This window comes from Limulus polyphemus, unplaced genomic scaffold (assembly GCF_000517525.1).
Source record: "Limulus polyphemus unplaced genomic scaffold, Limulus_polyphemus-2.1.2 Scaffold1479, whole genome shotgun sequence".
Classification (NCBI taxonomy): domain Eukaryota; kingdom Metazoa; phylum Arthropoda; class Merostomata; order Xiphosura; family Limulidae; genus Limulus; species Limulus polyphemus.
In genome coordinates, this window is record NW_013667089.1 from 11,951 (window position 1) to 32,506 (window position 20,556).

Consider the following 20,556-nt stretch of genomic DNA (forward strand, 5'->3'; position numbering starts at 1 on the left):
TTAGTTACAAGCAGCGTTGTACTTCATGTAAATGTTTGATAGTGTACTGGAAAATATTTATTAATCATAAACCACCAGTCTTTCGCTAAAATGCTTTACTGACATTCAATATAAATTCAATGTTATTTCAAAATCCGACATTTTTATTCGAAACTTTAGGCTTTAGATTTTAAACGCAATAGCATCATTTGTAGAAGCGACAGAATTATACACGAAAAAATTTCGAGTATAAATACAGTTATAAATACTCGAAAACTTTCTTTGATAAAGACGAATACTTATGAAGTGTGGCAAATATCATAAACACATAATATACATGATTATTTTATTGTTTTTGAAAAATGTTAAAAATAAAACAAATAACAAAATAGAAACAATAAAAACCAAGAAAATAAATAACAAAATTGAGTGTATACTCGATATATTTCGTAGATGACTCTGGTGCTTTTACAGTGATGTCATCTCGTCTAAGCCTTAGGTTTTTCTAATGAAGTGTCGAATTTTGTAATATTATTCATAATTAATATTGAAAGTATAGGTATATTGAGGAAGTTTAATGCTTCGTTTGTTTGCTCTTAAAGAAAGGGTAGTAGGCTGATTAAGAACGTTTTTTCCCAGCACACTGTAAAACATTTATGTAATGAATTATGAAGTGCGATGGTTCATGTGAATTAAACTTAAAATGTTAATATTATAAAAATTACGGTAAGTTTTAGTTTTACTGTTTAAGATACGGAATAAATCGACTTTAAAATGTTAAGTATTTTCAAAATTAAGTTTCCTTTAAAGCTCATTAACTTAACACTAAAAGTAAAATAACCATTTGTCACAGTTTTGTGTTTTATAATTTATAGTCGTTTCTTAGTCTTAGTTATGCTAACACAGTAACAGTGTAACTATAAATATAATAAAAGTTAAGGTCATTCAAAACTGTGTACTTTGTTATAATAACAGTAAAATATATAATATTATATAATGTAACATTTGATTTTGAGGGACAACAACTTGAACAAGAGGTACTTTGACCCATCGTGGCTGCCCCGTTCGTTTTATCAAATAAGCATCTTCCTATATACAGCCCCTATTCTCCAACATTTGCATTCAAGTACTCGTCAAACACTTTCTTAACGTTAAACACGCCCAAGCCTGTTGTGTCTACTACTTGACCATGTTTGAAGGTAATTTATTCCAAAGGCTTACTACCCTGTTTGAAAAATATAATTTGTTAGTTTGAAGATGACTTCTATCTTGTTAATTCTTGAATCAGTGTTTCCTAGTTCTACCACTCTTACTGTTAAACACACACACACAAATGATACATCAGTCCCATGTATTCTATTTGTCATTTTGAAAACCACAGTCAGATCCCTGCTAACAAATTTTTTCTCAAGATAAAATAAATTTAACTGTTAAGGACATTAATCTGACTTCGCATGACATCCTCTCCATCCCAGCAATCATCCTAGTAGACCACTTTTCAGCTTATCCAACAACTTAATGTCCTGAAACTGAAAGTAAGGGGCTCATTACTGAACACTCTACTAAAGCTTAATCACAGATCTATACAGAGAAATTATAACTTCCCTTGTCTTATATCTAGTACACCTGTAGGTAAAACCTGTAAGTATAATCCTATTTACCTTCCTACTGGTTATGGCACACTGCCTGGAAAGCTTAAGAGATTGACTGATCATAACACCAAGATTATTTTATTCCACAACTGTACCAAGGTTTACCTTAAGGTAGTCAACATGCATTACTTTACAAGTAGTATAATTGTCAATTATCATTTATGTGCCCAGTTTGTAAAGTAATCTAAATCCTCTTCTAAAGCAATAACATGCCCCTCACAGCCATCTACACTCAAAACATCAACGTCATTAGCAAATCTGACCAGTTTGTTGAGGATCTCCTTATGAATATTATTAGTGCAGGACAGAAAGAGTAAATTTTTCAGAAAAGAGCCCTTAGGTGCCCCACTTTCGACTGCAATCCAGTTCGGCTAATCTCCATTTATTACAAACCATGTATATTAAAATTATACTGTCTGTTTGCAATACATTCATATTGACACTGGACACAAAGTTCAAAGCATGAAAATCTTGAGATCATGAATAAACATATCACATTTGTATTCATGAGAAAAGAAAACTTTATTACTTCCTGTTTAGTTTTTTTTAATGTATATATTGGATATCACTAGCCAAATAGCAGCCATCTTATTTCATGGTTAATACTCATCTTGTGTATTTAATACTTTGTGCCTTGACCTTCAAGCTTAGTGTCAATATAGGTATACTATAGAAGTTTAAAACTTTTGTAAAGAAAAGAAAGGGTGGTGGATTATGATCAACAAATATATTTTTCTGTACAGTGTAAAATATTTATGTAAAGTGCAATATTGCTTGTAACTTAAAATGTTAATATTACAAAAATTTGATAAGTCAATGCATATATATTGATCAGTTACTATTACTGTAGCCAGTTAATTGCTTACATATTGTTAGCTTTAACATTTGGATTTTACAATAACATGGTTCAATGAAATACTTGAAATTTATTGTTTCACAATTTTTGTCTCTGTTTTCTTTGTAAATGTTTAAAATAACGTGATGGCACTGGCAAGTTACATTTATAATATTAGAAAGAAACACATTGTGAAACTAGAAATAATTGTAGTAGAAGACATAATGTATAACTGCATATTATGACTTATTAATTAGTGGTGATATAAAATGCAACTAAGGTCTTTTTAACAAATAAAATATATTATTCTGCATGTAATTTGTTTATACAATAAGAGAGCATGTCATAAATTGTGGCACAGTCATTAAAATGAACAATGGTGAATTTGAAATAGTTTGTTAGATTTTAAGGTATAAATAAATGTCCCAATTATAACAATTCTCTTATTATTACTGTTACTGTTGGTTTACTGATATCATAAAACAATAGTTATAGAAACTTAGTTTTTATTCCAATATGATATCTTCCCTCCTCTCATGAATAGCTTTCTTGATTATTACTGCCCTCTATCAGTGCACATTTTTTGCTCATCACTAGCCCCTTGTAACCCCACTTCTTTCTGCATATCTACATGCAAATTATCATGCAGCAACCTCCACCAATAGGAATGCAATACTACCCCTATCACAGCTAGCATCCTTTCTAGTAATGCACCTGTTAATCACTTCTTGACTGGCAGACTTATTGTACAGACATATTTATTTTTGCTTGTGAGTTTAATTATTATATCCATGTGATTTTAACAATTTAACTTTCATTATCTCCTCTCCCTTTTCTAATTTTTTGACTTTGTGAGTTATGCACTCACAGTTCAGGTGGTCATGACTACCACTGATGTTGCTGCTAAGGCAGATTTCCCATTTGTATTACAGGGGCAATAACACAGTTGTCAGCCACAGGTATGATGACTTTGTTCTGTTGGGAATTGTACCATTTTTGGCAACATTCTGTATAATGTGGAGTAGCCTGTCATACCAGCACCTAGGTGTGTCTGAATGGGTTCTTCTAGGTTGGGATCCTGTTTTCTTTAGGGTTCTTTTACCCTTGTCTTTATTTTGTGCATGCCATATTTTGTATTCTATCACGGGATGTTGGGGGTCTTCCTACCTACTTGGAGACATGGGGTTGTTTCAGCAAGTCTCCATAACTCCATTTCCACTGCCCCCCCCCCCATGTTATATCATCATCTACTTTATTTCACTCACACTTTCATTTTTTCTCAGCTTCAGTCAGAAGTAGCTCGGGTCTTACTTCTCCAGGGTCCCTTCTGTGAGGAGATCATTCTCATTAGGGATTTTCACTCCTGTTTTGTGGAGGACATAGGTATATGTATCTGATACGTGTCTCTATATTTCTGTTTCCCTGGCATTCAAACATTTTTCTTTTTTGTTCTTCACTGGTTTGTGTTGTTTTCAGTTTAGGGTGCTTATGTTCGGCCTTGCCTTGGCTCCATCTTTGTTCAGCTGAGTGGTCTAGACCTTTGCTCATCTGCTTCTTTCCCTGAGCTTAGTGTACACTTTGCCAGGGATGGCTGGATACTTATAGCTTCCTCACTGGCCATATCTACTCTCCATACTCAGTTCCTTTAGGATGCTGCCCGTGTGGGTTGGTTTATCATGGTGATGATTTCATTCATCACACCTGATCAATTTCTAGTTTTCTTAGTGTGATTTTCATCTCAATTCTTGGTTGGGACCAACCTTCTCCCCTTTGGTTTAGAGCTCTGGTATGTCCTTTAGGTGGTTTCTCATCTTCTCCCTTTCCTTATTGCATATGCAGTTCTTTCTCATTGGGAACATGGGCTTCTCTTGCAGCCCTCATTCTTCTTGGTTGTGCCAACATGCACCATATTCTGTGAGTATTTGGATCACCAGATGCTGTCTTGTTCAGGATCCCTTGGATGCCCCTCTTATCCTTTCACCTTACTAGCAGTCTGTATTGACTGTTGATTAGATAGGACCTCTATTGCTGCTGGGTTTCCTCTTACTTCTCCTCATCTGGATTGTCACTTTTTCAGATGATTCTTTTTCCATTTTGGAAGCATCTCTTGACACTTGGGTTAGTCGGGGTGGGGAACCCTTTTTCAACTCCACTCCATATCTCTCTCTTACACATCTTGCTCTTCTTCAGACAGTACTTTCTTTCCTACTGGTTCTTTGGGACAAGGTGGTGATGTTTCACTCTGACAATTCTACAGTAGGGTTTTCCATCACTATGCATGGGGATATCTGGCCAAGTGTCCTTTGTTTTTGAACTTTGGATCTCCTGTATTTTGGACCCACTGTCATTATATTGATTGGTGGGCATGTTGTCATCAGGAGGCCATGAATCTGGTCATGGATTGGTTATCCTGTCCTGACAGAATCCTCTATATCCTGGGGTGTCCCCAATTTGGATGTTTTTCATCTCATCTCGATACACATATTACCTGTTTTTGGTCTCCTGTTCCTCATTCCTTGGTGGGTGCAGTGGATGCTCTTTGTTGGGATTGGACAAGTTGTTCCCCCTATACATGTCCACCTATTCATCTTCTTCCTTGTGTTCTCTCAATAGTTGCAATCTCTCAATGAATTCTGCTGGTGGCACTGTCTTGATTGACTCTCACATAGTTTCCATTTCTGTAATGGTTTTTTGATGTTGCATCCCTTTCATCTGCCTTTGTCTTTGCAAGCATATTGCTTCCTTGGTTTTCCCATCTAGTTCATCCTTTCTCTTTGACATTTTATCAGAGTAGTTGATATACATCACATTTTTGATCTCTACACCTAGGATATCATCCTTTCATTACTCCCATTCCTCATGCTGTCTTCTTTCACTTAGCTTTCTTCCAGGAACCTATCTGTTTGCTCTGTTGCAGGCTTTTAGGCAGTTTTTGTCTTCCATTTTAAATTTCCCAGTTTTGCTTCTGTTTTATATTATTGTTTCCTGGCTATGTTATTTTGTTCATTCTCCATTGCTCGTACTCCCTGCTCAGGTTCTCTCCAAGATTTGGAACCTCCATGTTACTTAGCCTTTGTGCTTTTTATAATTGTCCATTTTAATCTTTGTCGACTGATTCATTATTTGATTTGACTTTCTGTCCCTGTTCCTCATATTGTTAGCCCATGGTCACCATTTTTCCAACATGTTTTGTGATAAGATTTTGCTATGTTTGTTCCTTAATTCCTGTCCCTTCCTTTATGCTCTTGATTTTGGCTACTCTGGAGATTAATTATGTTTTCACTCACCTTTCCATTCCCTTCTTTTCCACCTCTAGGTCTATTCTGCTCCTGTCTGATTTCTTTGCCTGGCCAGTGCCCTTGGATTTCTGATACATTAACTGTGTTCTTTGGTAGTTTCCGGGTCAATTTGTTTCTTCATAGGAATCCTACCCTTTCTTGTGATTTTTTCCCCCTACTCCCCTTATGGGTTGAATTTGCCAGTCCCTTCACTTGGTGTATTCTTCCTTTTCTCTGGATGTTTGTCATCTTTTTGTGTTTTTCATGTCAGATCTGGCACCTTACCATGGCCCTGCCTGTTCTTTTTCCTTCTTTCATGAGAGGTGGGTATACTGGCTGTTCCATTAGTTTTTAATTTCTTTACAGGGGTCTTTTGCTACATATGTTTTAGATCCATCTCTGTAGTGAGTGGTGCCTGACCAGGTATAATTAGTATCAAATCTGCACTCAATGTCTTTTGATCATACTAGATGACCATAACATTGAGGAGCTTCCTACTGCAGACCTTACATACAATTCCAGACACTGCCAGATGTTGGTTGTTTGACTCGGTCCAGTTGTCATCCATGCATCAATATCACATATTATACTTGAAACAATATAACACATCACCAGGTCATATTATGCACACTGTTGAAATGAAGTGTTCCGTATGATCAATCGTAGATATATCTTGTGGTCTTTGGTTTCATAAATATATTTGTCCTATACTGTACACTCATGGACATCTTGAGTAAAGCAGACAGGGATTACTGTATGTCTCTGATGCTTCGTGGCATTGAGTTTCTTCCTACCACAGACCTGATGTACAATTTTAGATGTTGGTTTATCATCTCTGTCCATGTGGTAGCTCTGCTTTTCAAGACAGTGTATCACAGACACCCATTGCACCGTCTTCAGTGCTGCAGGCCTCCAGACTCTTCAATGCATTTTCTCCCCCTTTTCATCTAGTGAAGTATGGGAGTTCTTGCCACTTACTAATTTCTAGCTGCTGAGGTGGTGGATCTTGGAAGCCAATCCTCCTGAATGAAGCACAATTCCACTCAGTTGAGACTAGGATGATGGCATTCTGCTGGGATTGATGGCATGAAACCCTTCGTACCATGGATCTGATGTACAGTTCCAGATGCCATCAGATGTTGGTTGTAGCACTCCACCATATATCTGTGTGTTGCAGTTTACCCTTCTGGCTGAGATATTCCTCATTAAAACCATCCTCCAGATGTCAATTCCCTGTTGGATCAGGTGCTGGAGATGATCTAGCCACATAACTGTTCATGTGTTTGGTTGGTACCCATCTTCTATCATGGACTGGACAATAAATTCCCAATACTGCCAGGTTTTAGACTGTAGATACAACCCCCAAATTAAGGCCATCCTTCATCTTCCTCCTCTCTGCTGAATGTCTGTTCCAGTGGATCTGGTGTTATTTGAAGCTGGACAAAATGCACGAATCCCCACATATGTAAGGCTAGGTTCCCTGTTTCCACTGTGTACAGGACAAGATATTCCCAATGCAGCCAGGTTTTGAACTGGAGATGAATGTTTTCTGAGTTCTCCTTACTTCTTACCATCTGCTGGATGTTGGTACCCAGTGTTGGTTGTGTTGGAAATGTGCACATGCAGAAATGGGGTCTTGGTATGGAAGTTCATCTTCCCTCTCAATACTTGTTTTTGAAGTGAAGGGTAGAGGACCCTCTTCCTACTGTGGACCTGATGTACAATTCCAGATGCTGTCAAGTGTTGGTTGAGGTAAAACTCCCATTCATAGTTTGTCGTGCCCTAGGCACTCAACACCTCAAGTCCCATTAATAATGAAACCGTTATGTGGTCCATCCATGTTTCTGCCCTATTGTTTTAGTGACACTTTACTCAAGGATGAAGGGTATATCTAGCTCAGAAGTGGTGCGGTCTCCCACTGGTGTTTTTAATTTGTCTTCCACACCACATGGTCTTTCGTTGCGTACTTTCTGAAGGAAGATCATCATCTCACTAGCCCTCCACCAGTTCAGTGTGGGATTCTAGCTTTTTGTGAGAGGATGTAGGATATCATATCAGAAGTTAACATTTTCCTCAATTAAAAATGTATTTCTGAAAAAATATTTACCTTCGCTGACATTTCCCACCTGTCATCCCCACTTCTGGTGTATTGGTTTACTTAGTCATGGCCAATCTCAAAGTGATTAACAGGTGAATTATTATAGAGGGCACTAGTTAAGATAGGGGTAGTGTCACACTCCTATTTGCAGAGGGATGCTGCATGATCCTTTGCATGTAGATATGCAGAAAGAAGTTGTAGTTACAAGGCTAGCGAGGAATCAAAAATTTGTACCAATAGAGGGCAGTACTAATCAAGAAAGCTTTTTGTGAGAGGGGTAAGTATCTATTCTGAAACTCATTTTCAGTTTACGAAGATGTTAACTTTCAAAAGTCATAACTTATTTTAACTTGGACATTGAACATCTAAATGCCATTTTCAATGTAAAAGCTCATTGTAAAGGTTAGATACAATGGTTATGGATTTTACAAAAAAAAAGGTTGGAAATGCCTTAGCAGTTATATAATTTTTTTCCAAAAGTTAAATATGTTCACTGTGATATATTGTAGAGAGAGAGAGAGAAAAACAACTTTTATTTTCTAATTTAATCCAGAATATTCTTCATAACAAGATTTGCACCTTGTTTTCTTTAGAATGCTTTGCTATGACTGAGAGCATTTTTAAGAAAGTGGTATAAAAATAGTAACTTAATATTGAAGGAGAGTAAAGTGTTTGTGGAATCGTTGGCTTCTCAGACTCGTAGAACTGCAATCATGTTTGCTAAGTTGAAGAAAAAACTGGAAGAAGAGAATCCTGGTGAATTACCAAAAGTGTTGACAGCTACAGGATCTGCCAGTAATATTGCAGCTCTTAGCAGTTCCCTATCTGGATCAGCAAATAATATGTCAGTAGTTGGAAAAAGCTCAATCTCATCGTCCAATACTACACCTTCCTGCAGTCAGAAGGAGTCAGGTTTGTCATATTTTCTTAACAAAAAATATTTTCAAGTTTTTAATTGCAATATTATAAAACTTGAACAACTCTTATGTTTATAAACTGAAGCTTCATCCAGACATTTGTTGATGTCTTTCAAGCAGTGGTATATAATAACCTGAGTAGTGTCATATGTTTGGTTTAATTATAGAAATAAACACATTGTAAATAATATTTAGTTATAAATTTATACTTTCTCTTTTGATTATTTTGGTTAGTCAATACTAATTGATTAACAACCTTGAGTTAATCGAAAATAATGATGAGAAATCATTATCATATTTCAATTACTTGGATAGTTGTAACTATCATGATATTAGCCAAATGTAGTTAAGCTCAGTCAATTTGACTGATTTTTTAACCACCTTGTAACTATGAAATTATACACATTATAACTGAGTGTACTAAGTATGTCTTCATGACATTTTGCAAGCTTTTACTAAACATAACAATTATATTGTAAAATACTTCTCTTGATTTTACAGTTTTCATATTTCATAACCACTAGAATCTCATATATGAATATATAAAAAAACGTTTATTGTTTGTAAAACTTTTGTTTTCTCTACCCTAATACTGACTGTAGCAAAATCGTCAATGTACAGTCAATTAAAAGTTGAAAAATATGAAATAGAATTAATAGAATGACTGCAGATTATACAGACAATTCTAAATATTTATTCTAACTACATTAATTTAATTGTATTGTATGTTGAATCATGTCTAAGTAGTGTAACAAAGCAATAAATCAACTGGGCAAGAACTTAGGGCTATCAAGTTACATTATGAGGTGGCAGTTCTAGTACATTCCTACAAGAGAGATCTTAAGAATTTGTTAATTAATTTTTCTTACATTTAAGCTTTCTTATCTAACCTATTAAGTTTCTAATTTTTATCTGTTAGTTATTACTTTGTTTAAAAATATGCAACAATACATAAAAACAAGAAATATAGCCATAAGACCTTTTGCACTTGCATGCATGGTTTAGTAAACTTTTTCTCATTATGCTTGCTCTCTAAAAATAGTTTGTAGCTTTCAAATATGCATTCTGATATATCTTACTCCTCTCACAGAATAGCTTTTCCCATCTTGTACTGCCCTCTATATGTGCAAACTTTTGCTTGCCATTCGCCATGATACTCCCACCTACACTCGTGTTTTCACATGAGACAGCTACATGATAGCATGCAAATGAGCATGTGACAACTGTTCTCCAATAGGAGTGTGACACAACTCCTAACACAGCTGACTCCCTCTATGTAGCTTATCCCAATTTCACTTCTTGATTGGCACTCGTGGTGATAAGAAGTGTTTTTCGTTCTTGCTTTCTTTTATGGAATTTTCAATCAGTTCCTTGTTTTTTTTATGAGAACTTAATTTTTCTTTATATTTGCTTCACTTGTGTTCTGAAATTTTAGTTTGTACATGTTACATGACATGTCTTTTATTCTAATACATGATTCTTTGGAGCTCCCTATCCAGACTTTTCTATTTCCACTCATAGTTGCAATGAATTCTGAGTTTCATGTTACAACTACTACTACTGCTTTTCCTGCTGCAGCTAACCTTACTTCGACTACAGTGGCTTCGGGTCCGCAATTATTGGTGGAAGATGTTATGGCCTTGGTTTGCCAGGAGTTGGTTACCTTCATGCAGGCTCCTGATTTGCCTTTAGATTATCTTCTCCTGCCATGTTCAGGAGTACCTGAACAAGAGGACAAAGATTTGGACAGCCTGTTTCCTCCCCCTTCCTATGCTACACAGTCAGATTTAACTCCAGTGAAAGCACCCAGGCTTCTTCCTTTACTGGAGTTAATAAACCGGGTATGTTACTTTTTTTTCCTATGATTCCTCCACTTTTTAAAAGCTACATGAATTCATTTTGTGGAACCCAAATATGTAAGATTCACTGAGGCTTATTGCAGTTACATCATGAGTGAAAAGATCACAAGCTCTGTGGAAAACAGCTAATGGGCTCTTGACGCTAAGATTACTGCTCCAGTAGATACAAAGTAGGGCAACAAAATCATAAAATGAAAAGAATACAGATAAGAAAAGGATAACAGTTGAAATTGTGAGGATAAGTAATTTTAAAATTGTGAGACAAATTATGCATTCAAAAATGAAGAAAAAAATGTATTATTAATTTTTATCATACTTTTGAACTTTTCACTTAATTGAACATTGATGATTTTGCTACAGTTAATGTTAGGATATAGAAAATAAGAGATAAATTGTAAAGATAAAATATTCATTCAGGTTATGCAACTGAAATATTAAAATTGTAAGATGAAAATAAGTATTTTATTTTCAGCATTAAAATCACCTTGGACTTAGAAAAGGCTTCATAACTCAATTCACATACAAATCCATAGTTAAAATACTTTACTAAAAAATCTGAATTTTTGTGTACAATAGATTTGCAATGTCTAATAAAAGCTCACTAAGTTCTGTTAAATTACACTTCGTACTTCCAGTGTTGTAGTATGTATGGTTTCATGGTTATGAGATCAACCAACTATGTAATGGTTCAACCTACAATTTATTTTAACTTTGAGAACAATTTAAATTATTGTGTTCTTGTTTCAGAACAGAAAAGTGCATTTTCCCTGTGCTATTTACTCTCCATTCAATTATCACAAGCTCTGACTTGCTATTTATTTCATACTTCTAAGACAACTGTTTTTGAAGATTTTGTCATTTATTGAAATCTTCTATTTCAATTTACAAATTTTGCTATTTATTAACTTTTAAGCTCTGATTTTTCTTTTATCTTCAGAAAGCAGTTTATCAAAAGATGCTTCACTTCCTCTAACATGCAATCATTTAGCCTCTCCAGCAAACGTACTATCAAAGAACCATAAGAGTTCAAGAAGATCTACCTCAGAACTGGCCTCTCCCACAGGGTCTACATCAAGCCAAGGAACAGCTAGCACAGTAATGTATATGGTGATGCGTGTTAATATTACTTAAGATAGATGTTATAGGAACTTGGCTCATATTTATATTGTGTGTAAGATATTGCAAAATGTAATGTACATTACCTTAATTTGAGTTAGATCTTTTTGAGGCTGAGGAATTATTTGCTTATGAAACTGTTTAAGAACCTAAGAAGGAGCATGGTGATAGAAAGCCATTTGACAGAACAGGGCCATCTCTGCAGCCATTAAAACCACTAAAGCAATCATTCAATCAAAATATAACTTTCTGCATCCAAGATCAACTTATATATAAATGAAAACTAGCTCTCACACATCATCATTAGGTAAGCCAGTTCTCAACATGATAAGTATTTTACTTAAGTCTGGATTTCAGCTTTCAAAGCTAAAACTTGTTGTCCCTGATATTTAAGTTGTTATTTCTAATCTTATCATTCCACCATTCAAACAGGTATCCCATAAGCAATTTTTCTAATTCTAAACTTAATCAAATCATCTTTAGCTCTTTTAGGCTTTAGAGAAATGTTTTTTTAACCTATTACTGTTAATTTTTTTTTAAACTAGTTGTTCTCAGGGAGGCAGAATTTGTTAACCCTATCCCTTTCTTCCTAGTCAGGTTTCCAGCCTTCATCTTCCCCTATCACCTCTCCCACTTGTATTAGCTGCCATACACCTCTGAGGCATTCCATCTATTTGTTGGGGATTTTCATGGGATACCTTCCTTCTCCTTACCTCTATGTTGGGGTGATTGCCATCTTCGGCTCTTTCCCTACAAACAAACGTGATTTCGTTGCTTTTGGGATCTTCTGGAGTGGGAAATTGTCTTGTGCCAAGTTATTTTCCTTTCCATCTATAATTGGGACTTATGTACGGCTCTTTTCCTCCACTGATCCATTTTTTTAGGGGTATTTTTCCTGTGACTTGTATATGTATTGCTATATTTGATTTTTCTTGTTTTTTTTTTTTGTTTGCTTGTTTGTCTCTTTGGCCATTGCATACTTTATACATGTTCCACGTCTGGCACCTTCCTGTCATTTACCTGTCCTACACCTAAGAGTTCCTCCATTAGTCATGTATTATTGATGCAGATTGGAGCTCTGTGATTGATCTGTCTAACCTCAATCACTTCTTGGTTCTCTCTCTTTTTCCTATATTGTCTTTTATCACACAATGGTGGGCCTTTTATCCAGGACTGATGATGCCCATGGTCAACATTTTGTATTCTTATGCCCACATACCTATTTTTAATCCCTCGTGGTGCTGTCTTAAGTTTGTTCTCAATGAGGTTGGGTGCTAGTTTCATGCCTTGCCCTTTGAACTTGTTTCAGATCTGTACATCTTTGTCTTCATTTCCTCATCCACTTGTCTTGGCTGTGGATGCATTCTAACAGGATTGAGACCTGTATATACTTTATTTTCTCATACCAATCATCATCTTCCCCGGGTGATTTCATACATCCACTTCATGGCTTCTTTCTGTTGGTTCCTTTTTATGCTGTTTCATTACCTGGCACCACTCCTCTGTTTTTGACGTTTTCCTTCCTCCCATACCCTTTGGATTTGGCTTTTAATTCAATTAACCTTTACTTCCTTGTCTCCTTTTCCCCCATGTTTCCTTTTTCCTGGTGTCTTCACTCTGATTAGGCACCTTTCCTTTTACCTACATCTCACCCTCATTGTATGTTGGAGGTACTTCTTCCATTGAGCACTAGGACAACACCTTATATGTTTATCTCCAATTATTTGCTTTAGGTAGCTGTTTCCACCTGTCGTCATCCTTCACTCTTCAGTGAGAATGTGAATGGGTAACATACCTCTTATTTTTCAGGGACATGATCCTTTTTTTCTTTATGGATCCTGTTCTTTGGGGAGTGGTGCTTGCCCAGGTTTACTTAAAATATTCAAATTTGCACTGTAAGGCCATGTTGACATAACAATTATAATTTCCATAGCTACTAAATGAACATTGGTGAGATGAGGGTGTTCTACAAGATCATTCATAGGTTTTCTTCATGATATATTTGCTTCATTTGTATACCATTCCGGACCATATTAACCCATGGACTTCATGGGTAAAGCAGAAGGGGATAGCTACCCATCCCTGCCATTCCTTAGATTTAATAAATCAGGAGTGGTTTGCTTTTCAGAATAGGGTTTTCATTGTCTCTCATTGTACTGTCTCTGTTGTTGACATTCCTCTGGACTCTCCACCGCATTTTCTCTCCCCTTTCTCTTCCAGTAGAATATGGGAGTCTTTACCACTTTCCAGTTCCAAGCCACTGGGGGTGGTGGACCATGGAGGCATCCTTCTGAATTTATTAATGATATACGATACAAATAATGATAAAACCATTCAGTTGAGAGTAAGGCATTGGTGTTCTGCTGGTATAGATGACAAGATGTCCTCCATTCTGATGCTCCATCTCTGTATGGGTGTATCTATGGGAATGTTGTAGCTTTGGAGTGAGTAGTCATAAATGCAGTTCACCCCTTCAGTTGGGATCTCTCATCCTACTCCTACATGTATGTCAGTTCCCAATAACTGGGTCTTGGATTCAGAGTTGGACCAATCAACATAAGTCCTCACACTTGTATTATAGATGTCTCTGTTTCCTCACTCAATAATACTCTTGTTCCCCCCACCTGTGTTGTGGGTCACAGTGGTGGAATTTGCAGATTAATACAGTTCTTCCTCTTACGCTATCTCTTGATGATTTTCTTATACTGAGGATGTTATTGTGCTGGTGCTTCCATTTTCTGACAAAACTAGAAGTGATGATTTGGTAGAATCAAATAGAGGGAGTCACATGCATGAGGAGGATATGTTGTACTCCTATTGGTGGAGGGTTGTCGCATGATGACTTGCATGTGAGACGCTGTTGAACCACATTGATATTGGGGTATGTGGGAGCTCAAGGCTTGTGGCACGCAAAAAAAACAATTTGCATATAGAGGGCAGCACTAAACAAGAATAGTAATTACCTATAAGAAATACATTTTCAAAGTGCATGACCTTGAATGACCTCACAGTGTTACAAAGTGGGCCTACAAACCTCACTCCAGACTATTAACAATTATTTTACTATATCTCTACATTTCTTAATGTTTTTTGCCATCTAAATTACCCTGTACATAAACATTTATTTGAAGATAGGTTTTATATGCGGAAACATATGTTAGCTGAGTTCTTGCACAGATCTTAAAATATAGCGTTGGTAAATAGAAACATCCGCACATGTAGATACGTAGATCTTGAAAGTCGAGTTGTTCAAGACTGTTCAAAACTTATGAAGTACCTGTAAGTTAGACATTCATATGCCATGTAAATCAATGCTCTTTTTACAGGCAAGACATTTTCTTACAGCCAGGTACAGGTATATACTTATTTGAAAATTACCTGGAATGAGATATAAACCTATTTTCACACAGGAGTATGACTCGTATAACTCTGATGGAGGTATGATGTGGCAGGAGTAAGCATTGGTAGAAATACTGATCTCTACATTGTGCAGAATGATACCATTTATGCCACACGTTAAAGAGAGTATATCCTACAACAGTTTGTGCTGCTATCTATTGGGGAATTTGACCTTGACTTCAGTCTAAAAGATAATGACTTGCACTTCTTTTATGATAAACTGGTCAGCATATTCTTTGAAGAAAAGGAAATTAATTCAATGGAGTGGACTAAAAGCTCACTAGACTCTCATCCTATCATCATGCACATCACTTTCTCCTTCGGTGGTTTCAATGACTAAAGTAGCCTTGAAAACAACCATTTCAGAACAATGATTATGGATAATTACTGACCTTTTAACACATTTATTTTTAACTTGGAGTATCAATTCCAGAACTGTCATTCCAACTTTACAAATGCTTGTTTATGAGCATAAGCTGAATGACCAGTCATTTTCATTCTAGATCACTGTGTGGATCATCTGATAATTGATTTGCATAAAAATCGACTGAGGAGTGAAGTGTTTAACATTATTTTTGAACTGTGATTTTGGCATATAATAGGCTAAACTATTCTAAGTTTCAGTTATCCTTCACTTTGTGCATTTTAGTTAACACTTTTTTAATTCCTCAATACTACACAGAAATCTTTTCTCTTTTCATCAAACTGATCTAAGGTGTTTACAAGATGTAGAAAATGTGGTCAACACTTCAATAATACAGTGATCAGTGTAGCTATATCTCTTTTCCTTATTCCTCTATTTTCTAGGAAGATGGCATGTTGACTCCAGAGAAGAATTTGGGAGCTATCAGGAAAAAACTGAACCAGTTAAATTATTAGAAAGTAAAGTTAAAGGTATGTGGATATTTTTTGGACTTTTTTGTCTGATGTCTTTTTGTTAGTGTTAGACTCATTTTTAATTATTTGCTTCATCAGTAATATAGTTATTAATGTAGAATAAATAATGTTCAACATTTACATGTTTTGCTGCAACTGACTTGTCTTAAAAAGACAGGCAGCATAAATTAGGTTTTTGTGGGTGACTCTATATCTCCAATATATGTCTTCATAATTACAAAATACTTAGTAAAGGGCTTGTATAAGTCTGAATTGTTTTGTGGTTATATTCATAGAATTTGTCATTGGTTTTGTCAGAAATATTCTAAAATTTTTAACTTATTTTTGGGCTAAATAAAGTTCTGATGGTGGTTCTGGCACATAGGTTTAATATTCTATTCAGTGTTGATTGTTCTTGGTATGTAATAACATTAGACTAGTGGGATGTCCTTTTGTATTTCCAAGTTTAGGGGTTGTTTTATACCAATTTTAAAATGAACATAAAGGTAAATATTCTATTTTCATCAACTAAATGCATAACCACCTTGCAAAAGAACAACAGGGACACCCAATTATTCATTTGCATAAGTTTATTTCTCTTCAAGAGACTCCATATAAATATTTTTCCACTTAATATTTTGTTACCATCTGAATGATTTCAAGACAATTTGATTATTTATTTCCTATCTTTTAATAAAGCCAAAGGGAACATACCTAAAATAATTGAGTAATTTTTGTAAATTTGAGTTGAAGTGATCTTTGTCAGTTATTATTGCTAAAATTTACATGAACTTTGAGTAAAAAATTAGAAGATTGGTTAATATTAACTTTTATTTTATGTTGATTAATAATTTATATCACTCTCAGCCATTTTGCTCAGTAACACAGATATTAGCTTCAGCCTATATTGTGAATGAAGGAAACATGAGTACCTCAAGAAAATTTCAATGATTGGATGAGAAGTTCACACATCATCTCATACATAACATTGTCTGATAATGCCTGTTGCTGTATATAAACTAGAATGAGCCAAGTTAAAAAAAAAAGTACTTTATAATATTTTGACAGAGATCAAAAGTTTATGTAAATACAATCTGGCTTACCAGAAGTAGCTGAGCATAATATTAACAACTGAAAGCAAAAATATCATCACTACAATTTAAGTCAAATTATATATTAACCCTATCACCACTGGTATCCTTTACTGTGCATGACACAAATTTTAGTGCCTTACATTAAAAATTTTATTAAATCACTTTTTGTTTATGTTATACCAATTAGAATAGCATAAAATCTTAGCTAATAATCCCTATTTTAATAGTATATATGTTTTAAGTTTTTAATTCTACAAGGCAATATTTAAAAAAATCCTAAATTTCCACTAGTGTGGCTCGTGATACATTTTCTTTTAGCGTGTGATCTTCCCTATTTTATCCACCACCCTTTGAAAAAGTACGAAATTAAACGTAAATTATTCTACAAAAATCATCATTTCTCAGACAAACTATAATTTTTAATGTCTTCAATTTTGTTTGGTTCCAAAACTATCAATGAAAAAATCAGCCCCCCCATCACATCCTCTCTTTTATAATTCGTTAATAGTTCTCTCTTACGCTTAATTATATATTACCTACAATCAATAGAAAGTCAAAGTTTTCATCTATCAAATGATGTATTGTATAACAGTTAAATTTCAATTTCACTCAAGAGTACCAACAACCTTTCCGTGATAAAGTTAACGACTAGCTTGGATAAATTATGACAACTCTTGTCACATAGCTAGAAAGCCAGAAAAATTTTGAGAGGTAAAAGAATTTGTCTACCTTTTTGCATGTTATTAGTCTATGTGGTTTGGTCCATTATTTAACAAAATAAAAATTATTAAGTGCATTGGTATCATTAGTATAAAAAAATTAGGGTTAACACTCTTCATCAATTGACAGCAAGAAAAAAGAAGATTGGTTAAATATTTTATTTTTGTTTTTCATGTTTATTGTTTATGTAAAAGCAACTAAAATGTAAAAGTAGGGATCATTTTAGGTTAGTTGAGATTAGATTAGGTAAAATAAATAATAATAATATTATAATAAAAATGTTTCATGAAGCACACATGCGAGCAGCTTGTAGATAATGTAATTTGTTAGTGTAATGGAGCTGCACATTCCTCGAGTCATTTACAACTTATGATGACATGGATAATAGACATGGTTCAAAGAGCAATAAGATAATAAAATTTAATTATAAATAGATGTATACTGTTACAAAGTTATAGCTACTTTGGATAAACAAATGTAGTTTCATGTTACAATTTAGATTTATTTAGTTTTTTTGGTGGTTATGATGTCAGTTGCATTGACCAACTCTGTTTTGGGATAGGGTAGAGAAAATAACAGATAAACTATAAATTGTTACTGAAAAAAAAAACGTTTTAAAAGGAAATTAAGGAGATTTTAGGGATTACACAAAGGAAATTTAAGATTTTTGAGATGAGGAAAAGTATTTTTAATTTTAACATGAAAATTACTTTGCACATGGAATATTCCAAACAAATACTCAATATATTTATGTACTAATCTTTATTTTATTTTATTGAAAATACTTGACTAAAAATATGATTTTTTGTATGTGAAAAACTTATTATATTAACTGAAAGACTGCCAAAGTTTGTGAAGATACACACACTATATTAAAAGTTAGAAGTATTAAATCTATAAAGACTTTAAACGAGTACAAAAAGGTCACGTGGTCAGTCAAATTGACTGAGCCTATGTTGAAAGAGTTAACAAATTTTTGTAATTGATGTGATACATAATAAAGAATGAAATCAACATTAGCATCTGTGATTTAATTTTTAGTGCATTTTTGTAGTAGATCAAACAAACTTTTCAGTTAATTCTTGATGCCCTCATCACTACCTTAATCAAAATTTTCTATACCTAATGAAATTCAGGTTAAGCAGGAAAAAAATGAATAAAAGAAATTTGTTATATTAATAGAAAAGTGGGAGTCTCTTTGTAGTGTAAAAAATTTCTATAAATACATGCTTTTGAATAATTGTTTTTAAATATTTATTCTTTTTGATGATGTTTCATATAGTTTCTTGAGAGCTGTTATCCTCAGAAAGAAGACCAACCACTTAAACTCAACTTTTAAAACATAATTGTTAACTTGTTTATGTATTCTTTATGTCAGGAGTTCTCAAATATTTTAGGACTGGAACCTTCTTTCGTGGACTTAATGTTATTAAATCATATGTTGTTTTTGTTTTGATAATACACTTCTACACAGACAGTTTACTCTCAGGTTAAAGAAATATGAAAACTGTGATTCAACTTTCCATTCTTGAGACCCACTATGACTATGAGAGGTTGGAACTCAGTTTGAGAAAAATTAGTTTACATAAAAATGACTGAGCACAAGAAGTTGTATTTAGTAGTACTAGAAAGGCTTCCAGAGATAACTGTATGTACAGTTTTATGTGGGATTAATGAGCATTTGTAACTTTTGAATATATATGGCCTGGTGGTTAGGGCTCTCAGTATGCAATCTGCAGGTCACAGAACGAAAAAACGGTTTTGAACATGCTCTTCCTTTCACCTATGGGGGAATTATAATGTGTCAGTCAATCCAAATATTCATTGGTAAAGAGTAGCCCAAGAATTGGAGGTGGGTGTTGCTAGTCAGTCAATCCAAATATTCATTGGTAAAGAGTAGCCCAAGAGTTGGAGGTGGGTGTTGCTAGTCAGTCAATCCAAATATTCATTGGTAAAGAGTAGCCCAAGAGTTGGAGGTAGGTGTGCTAGTCGACAATTCAAAATGAGAGATTGCATTAGATAGCCTTAATTGTTTTGGCACAAACAAAAAACCTACCAGTATGAATAATAAATCACATCTTGTTTCTGAGTACAAAATGGTTAAATCTCCTCTATGTGCCTTCTTTCTGTAGGTGTTTACAATTCTGTGTTGATTTATGCCAGTGTAAATAAATTATTTCTGCAAGTGAAAATTCAGCTAAATCAAGATTGTTTCTAGTACAGGTATACAGTATTTTGTTTTATTTTTATTTTTTTTTACCAGTATTATGTACTAGAATTTCGAATGGTCTGAAACCGAGCTAAATGGCACTTTAAATTTAGTAGTTAAATTGTACTTTGGATTTAGCAGTTAAATGAAAGCTGATATATATAGTCAGTTTATTATATTTGCCAACAAGATTGATACACACAGTTTTATTTTCTAACCCAAATATGTTTTAATATAGAAACAACAATACAATTTACAATAACGGTTATTACAAATAGTTATTATACACAATGATTTATAAACAAAAGTTCCACAAACTTACAAGCAATATAAAGTCTTCTTTCTAGTCTGGAACTTCATCGATATCTTATCGAGGGTTCCTGATGAGCGAGTTAATTTTGAGCTGATGTAGGTACAATTCACTTAATAGGAAGCTAGCTAGCCTTGTAGGTCTCTCTGATCACACGCCGGTATTTTTCCTACTGGTGATGTTAGTTAATGTTTTCATAAAAGTACTAATGTCC

At 34.4% G+C, this 20,556-nt stretch overlaps 1 protein-coding gene across 10 annotated transcripts in view; it reads left to right on the plus strand.

Annotated features, from left to right (window-relative positions):
* Positions 1-468: 468 nt before the first annotated feature.
* LOC106463774 (golgin subfamily A member 1-like) overlaps positions 469-20,556 on the plus strand; it is a 109,678-nt gene continuing 89,590 nt past the window's right edge. For 3 of the 10 annotated variants that reach the window (XM_022391364.1, XM_022391367.1, XM_022391368.1), the window contains exons 1-2: positions 8,304-8,754; positions 15,941-16,027. In XM_022391364.1, coding sequence (XP_022247072.1) covers positions 8,556-8,754; positions 15,941-16,027 — 286 coding nt within the window. In that variant the 5' untranslated portion in view covers positions 8,304-8,555. Of the gene's footprint in view, positions 706-8,303; positions 8,755-11,555; positions 11,726-15,940; positions 16,028-20,556 lie in introns of those variants that run through there. The other 7 variants (XM_022391366.1, XM_022391365.1, XM_022391371.1 and 4 more) reach the window with 7 other exon arrangements.